This window comes from Oryctolagus cuniculus, chromosome 8, assembly GCF_964237555.1.
Source record: "Oryctolagus cuniculus chromosome 8, mOryCun1.1, whole genome shotgun sequence".
NCBI lineage: Eukaryota > Metazoa > Chordata > Mammalia > Lagomorpha > Leporidae > Oryctolagus > Oryctolagus cuniculus.
Window position 1 is genome coordinate 18,200,635 of NC_091439.1, and position 6,519 is coordinate 18,207,153.

General features: G+C 53.1%; 1 protein-coding gene across 1 annotated transcript; it reads right to left on the reverse strand.

Moving 5' to 3' along the window:
• Positions 1-565: 565 nt before the first annotated feature.
• Positions 566-2,672, reverse strand: POU4F2 (POU class 4 homeobox 2). The gene is made up of 2 exons (XM_051820005.2): positions 2,362-2,672; positions 566-1,906 (listed from the first exon to the last, which is right to left on the reverse strand). The coding sequence occupies exons 1-2, from the start codon at positions 2,656-2,658 to the stop codon at positions 965-967; spliced, it is 1,239 nt and encodes a 412-aa protein (XP_051675965.2). The 5' UTR covers positions 2,659-2,672; the 3' UTR covers positions 566-964.
• Positions 2,673-6,519: the final 3,847 nt, after the last annotated feature.

Genomic DNA, 6,519 nt, shown 5'->3' on the forward strand with positions numbered 1-6,519 from the left:
GTCTAGATGATTAAGACCTTCATTACTGAGTGTCGACTTACAAATCAGAACACTAGCAGTAAAAACAAAGAAAAAACAATCTTCATTCAAAGTGAGAATATACAAATGGGCCAAACGGAACACGGCATAAGAGAAAAGCTGTAAAAATTCAGTAAACTCATCAAACAAAATCTTTTGAACATCACTAGCTATACGTTTCCCCCGTCTTTTTAAAACTAAGTTTAATTAATTAGGATGTGCACAAAATTAAGTTGCTAGAGAGATAAATTAATAATTTACAGAGGGTTGTTCGGCAATAATCTAATAATAGCTTTTAAGATCAGTGAACACAGCAGGCGCGACTTCTTTCTTAAGCATTAACACTTCAGAGAAGGAAGAAGGGGGTAAGAACCACAATAAAAATATATATATAATATACAGTGTAAATGCAGAAAATCTGCCATCTTTTTTTTTAATTCAAAATACTTTAGAGATGTCTATCACATTAAGCTTCAACTCTAGCTTAAAGTTTCAGTCCTGAATCCGTTTCTATTTCTGAAAAATAGCTGCAAAGTGTACTTTTAAACTTAACAAGTGTGATGTCTGTAAGAATAAAAACAAATCTTACTTGGTCGTTCTTGCGGACCTTGAGAAGGCTGTCTCTCATCTGCCTTCCTTCAAACAGCAGGCTCCTCGTTTGCTCTGAAGAAGCCGCGGTGGGGTTAAAAGGGACAACTTGCTACAACTTTGACAAATCCCATCTCTTGTTTTTCTCTGCCTTGAGCAACCTTTTCCCGTTCTCGCCGGTGTGGGGTCAGTTGCTTTCTCGTCGTTCGCACCCTCTTTCATCCTCTCTGTCTCTAGATTCACATTTTTTTAACCGAATTGTTCCTGGTCACCAAAGGTGGAAAGAAAGAGGCAGGAGAGAAAGGGAGGGAGAAACGGGACGAGGCGAGGGGCCGTCCCTGGAGAGGCCGAGAGTCTCCTAAATGCCGGCGGAATATTTCATTCTTTTCTGTTTCTGCCTCTGGTTGCAGAACCAGACGCGCACCACGTTTTTCTTAAGGTCCAGCTTCTCTGCGATGGCGGCGATCTTCTCCGAGGAGGGCCGCGGCTGGATGGCGAAGTAGGCTTCAAGGGAGCGCTTCTCCGGAGCCGCGATGGACGTGCGTTTGCGCTTCTTCTCCGCGCCGTTGAAGAGCTCCGGCTTAGTGAGCTTCTCGCGGTGGGACTTCTCCGCCTCTTCCAGCCACGCCTGCAGGATGGGTTTGAGCGCGATCATGTTGTTGTGTGACAGCGTGAGGGACTCGAACCTGCAGATGGTGCTCTGGCTAAGCGAGCCCACGCCGGGGATCTTGAGGTTGGCCAGAGCGGAGCCTACATCCGCCTGGGTCACCCCCAGCTTGATGCGTCGCTGCTTGAAGCGTTCAGCGAACGCCTCCAGGTCCCGCGGGTCGGCGTCCACGTCGCTCATGCAGCCCATGTGCGAGGGCAGCCCGTGCGCGTGTGCCATGCTGAGTGCCGCTTGGTGCATGGGGTTCATGGTGGCCATGTGCGGCGCGTGAGCCGGCGTGGACACCACGGTGCCGTCGGGGCCCGCCATGGCGCCCAGGGCCAGCCCGGGACTCAGGTGCTCCAGCAGCTCTCCCTCAAGCGCCTGGTGCGGCTGGTGGTGATGATGGTGGTGGTGGTGGTGGTGGTGGTGCGTGCCCGCCAGGGCGGACGGGTGCGAGATGGGCACAGACGAAGAGGAGGCGGCCGACGTGCACGGGATGGTGTTCATGGTGTGGTAGGTGGCGTCCGGCTTGAAGGGACTGTGGTGGGGCGGATGGTGGTGGTGGCTCTTGCTCTGGGAGACGATGTCCACGGCCGCCAGAGCCTCGGCGCGGGCCAGCAGACTCTCATCCAGCCCGCCGAATATATTGCTCTGCAATTGCAAGTAGAAGGCACACATTACGCTCAGCAGGGAATTGTGCGCGCTCTCTCCGGAAGCCCCGGCCCAGAGCTCCACACCGCCGCCGCGCCTACAACATTCCCAGAACGTTAAAATAATAATACTAATAGTAATAGTAACGATCCTGCAAACAGGAGGTGAAGAGGAGAGGAGCGGAGCCACCGACAGAAGCGGAGAACGCAGGAGGTGGCAAGTGAGGCTGCAGACACAACACAACACAACATGGCACAACACGCGCACAGGCAACATCCCAGGTCATAAAAATTAATATGAAAGGCAAGACCCGCTGAATACTTAAGAGAGAGAGAGGGGGGAAAATTGGTTGGAGGTGTGGGGTGATTTGCTGTGCAGACATGAAAAAAACATCAAGCAGATAAAGGGGGCTGTCAAAATGTGCCTTTAAGCGGTGATTATGCAGAAATACGCACCGGTGGGGTTGGAAGACAAGCTCTCCGCATCGCCTCCGAGCCCCCGCCGCCGCCGCCACCGCTGCTGCCACTGCTACTGGAGCTGCTGCTCCGGCCTCCGCCGCCGCCGCCGCCGCCACCGCCGCCTCCGCCGCCGCCAGCATTGGTCGAGCTGCCGGGGGAGCTCGCGGAGGGAGCCGCGGGCGCCGAGGCGCCGGGCGAGGCGCTGTGCAGGGCCGAGTACTTGGGCTCCACGTGCAGGCTGCCGCCGTGCGGCATGTTGAACGCCTGCTTGCTGTTCAGGGACATCATCATCATCTTCCTGCCCGCCGGGGCGCCCGTCCGCAGCGCGCTCTCTGGCTCCGGCCGCCGGGACCCTCCCGAGAAGCGCCGGGCCGGAGCCGGAGCGGGAAAGGGCGCTACGAAGTTGCGCTCACCCTTTGCCGCCGCCTCCCCGGCTCAGCTCTCCGCGCGCCCGGTCGGTGCTGCACCCGCTGCCTCCACTGACAACTCGGAGCGCACGCCGAGCTCCGTTCGGCGCTGGCTGCAGACCTCGGCGCCGCCGGAAAGTGCCCCCCTCTCGTCGGGGCCGCCAAGTTATACTCCCCTCTCCTCGCGCCTGCCCCCGCGCCCCCGCCCGCCCGCCCGCCCTCCCCCGCGCCTCCGCCCTCCCCTGCCTGGCTCCGTTTCTCGCGGCGCCCCTTCTCCCTCTCGGCTCCCCCCAAGGCTCAGGTCCTTTCAGTTCTCCCGGCACCCGCCTCCCGCTCCCCCACCGCGCCCTCCGCCTCCCCTTCCTGCCCCCTCTGGCGCTCCGCCGCCGCCGCCCCTTCGTGGCGCCCGCGGCCCCTACTTGGGTCGGTGACCCTGCTCAACCCCACCCAGCCGGCCGGGTCCACGCTTCAGCGGCCAGGCGGTGCCTACCTAAGGGCTGGCCTCCAGCCCCTCCCGCGCTACGCGGTCTCCGCCTAGCCAGGAAAAGAAACTCCCAAATAAAGTTGCGGCCCAAGCCAGCCTTGGATAGGTTTTCCCCAGGACTAATCGGACCACCTCTTACCTGGTTGCCTCCTCCCCCGCCTGCTGCTTACCACTAAATTCCAGGCCTCCACCCCAATCAGCCCTCCCCTCCCGTCAGCTCAGGTGACCCTGGTCCCGGGCTCCTGGCCCCCTCTGTAGACACTGATGCTACCGCCAACCTGAGTCCTCAGCTCCGCGGGGCCTCCAGCCCTGATGCGCGCTGAGGTCCGCACTCGGCCCCGCGCCCCCTCGGCCTGGCGGGTGCGTGCCGGGTGCCGAAGAGACATGGGGTCGGCGGGGCTGCGGGGCTTTCTCTCACTCGATTTCTCGCAGCTCTCAGCGGATTGGACGGCCCCTGAGCCCGTTTGGGTCGACTCTGCGCATGCGACTCCCCCCTCCCGCACACACGCCCCCCCCCCCCGCCGCCTCCGAGACACACACACACACAACACCACACAACACACACACACACACACACACCAGCTCTCGCCCCCCACTTTGCTTCCTCTCGATCTTCCTCCTCCTCCTCCTTGTATCCAGTACAGTGAGAGTTGGGTCTTGGGAGGCTCCACTGGCAAACCTTGCCACTGGATTTATTATTCTTCATTAGCCGCAATCAAAAGAAGGGGCAACTGACAGGCAGAGGGAGGGCCAGAAATTACAAAGCGCATGTGCTGCTGAACCCCCCACCCCACCCCCGCCAATGTACACACACCCCCTCGGGGGCTGGCACGAGCCCCACTTATCTTCATTTCCACAGCCGCTCAGCGCCAGGAGAGCCTATTTTTAGCCGACACTTGACTCGTACTTTTGTCGGAGGGCGGACCACTTTTCCTAGAAGTGGGCGCAAGCCCTTAGTTCCATTTGCAAAAGGAGGCAGTCTTCCTTACATGTGTGTGTATACACACACACGCGCACACACACAAACTCAGAGAGGCACACGCTCATGCACAAACATCGCCATCCTTCTGTTTCACTCCCCCATCCTCTCTCGGCCTCCCACCGGGTTGGGGGCTGCTGTCCTCTCCACAGAACGCTGAAGAAGCAGGGTGCAGGAAAGGGTGAGAAGGCCTTCAACAACCTGGACCCAGGAACCCGCGGGTGGCCTGATTCGGACGGGGATGACCGGGAGCAGGTGCAGACACTGGGCGCCTGGGGAAGGCGAGCAGGTGCGAGAGCAGGCGGCAGGCCTGAGAGGCGGGGACGCGAGCCGGGACAAAAATAGAGTGAGAAGGAGCGAGGGAAAGGGGGATCCTCCGGTGGACAGCACGCGAAAGCCCCCTGCTGCGACGGCCGCAGACAGAGGGCCGCCTGTGCTCCCATCCCTGACCTCAGCAGGGCGGGAGGGCACGTTCAAGTTGGGAGCGCTGTCCTAGAGAGCAGACAGCGGCAGCAACGAGTGCGCGGCAGGCTCTGTCCATGGTCCTTAACCCCCTTCGGCTCTCTTTCGTTAGTCTTGTGCTTGCCTCTCTCTTCCCCTGTGTGCAGAAAAATAATAAATAATAGCCCAAGGGGATATCTACGAGCAATGTTCCCAAATGTGAACCCAGAAGAAGCCTGGGAGAGAGGACTGTTGACATGAATGAGTGAGGCTTGTGCCGAACGGTTCAAGCAAGTGTTTAGGTGTTTAATTTCTACCTCAACAACATCAGGGCAATTTTCAAGGAAATAAAAAAATGACATTGTACAGCTCTCACTGTCTCAAGCTCCAAGAAATGAAATAAATCAAAGTTAAAAGCTTGAGCATCATTTAATTATTGTGCGAATAGCGCTTTGAAAGAAGTAGAACAACATCTCTAAACAAATTATGAGTGGGCCAGGAAGGAATTATTAGATTGAAATTTCATTTAGGCTCGGGAGACACCGCGCTTCACTGTGTAATCTGCTATGCCTCATCTGATTTGTATGCTTAATTCAGCTTGACGAATTTATTAGTTTTCATAATAGTGAAAAAATTGAGCAGCACTATGGGCTAATGTATTGTGTGCGCTATAAATTGTATGTCATCGTGGAAAGGCTGAAGTCTATAGAAATCTTTTATTAATGTTGTTGGAGGAAGGAGAGTTTTCATGCAAGCCTTATAGAGGTTCATGCCAAACTCCTCTGCTGCTGCATCTCAGTGGTCCATTAACACATCGTCATACTAATTAGACCACTTCATCAATGATACAATTTCAAACTTCAAATTATGTTCTAATTAACAAGGGTTGTCCAATTTGCTTACTATTCAAAAGGCTTTGGATGGTCTAATTAGTATAAACTGTTGAGCATCTCAAACGCCTAATAAAATCCATTAAAATATTTTGGGTGTGTTTTAGATCAGTACTCTGTAAAGGCCAAAGGGCCAAAGTTTATTAGAGTGGAGAAGGAAAATGATTGGAAGACAAATTCCTCATCTACATGGTTCTCTTAGATGATTATAGTGAGTCACACAGGAAACTTTTGGGTATTGCAACTCCTAAATAGTGTGTTTATGTGTTTAAATAAAGGCAGAAGACTATCAAGGAGGAAAACCACATGGGGGGAAAATTCTTCTCTTTCATTAGGTGCCTAATTAGATGTAAAGTAAAAAGCAACCCTGAGGAGTTTCCTAAGCATTATTGTGGCAACAGTCTGCTGAACTTGAATTGCAAAATCAAATATTTGGGGTGTTTTGAACCTCTCCCTGTACCCTCCCCCTTCATTGAGCTTAATTACTTGCAATAGTTGTTTTAATGTATGTTGTCACCTGGGAGTATTGAGAAATGCATATCGTTAATATGAATTAATCTTGATTTTAATAGCAACTGACAACTGATCTCCAAAATGCTAAACACTTGTCACCATTTCATATGGTAAATAAGGTAGTATAATAAATTCATGAAATAAAGAGTGCACTGTTGAAATGACTGGACAAACTTTGTCTGAATTGGAATTTATTGGCTAAAACTATTTTAAGCAAGAAACTCCCATGAGAATATTACCCTGATGATAAAATTCATATATCATTAAATTAATATAACTTTGTTCATTTCTCTCAGATATTTCTCAGTGATATCTCTAATTCCTGAGGGGAGAAAAGGAAAGCCCTTATTTTCTAATTATCAAGCTATGGTAAATTACTATGCAATTGTAGAGCGAGTCAAGAGTTTATTTGCCTGTATTTCTTTCCCCCTAGAAAACACA

What these genes read in the sequence shown, in the direction of transcription:
- POU4F2 (XM_051820005.2), bottom strand. Translation starts at nt 2,658, where the DNA reads ATGATGATGATGTCCCTGAACAGCAAGCAGGCGTTCAACATGCCGCAC. An exon ending in CTTGTCTTCCAACCCCACCG is followed by an intron (nt 1,907 to 2,361) that starts GTGCGTATTTCT and finishes TTGCAATTGCAG; the next exon opens with AGCAATATATTCGGCGGGCT.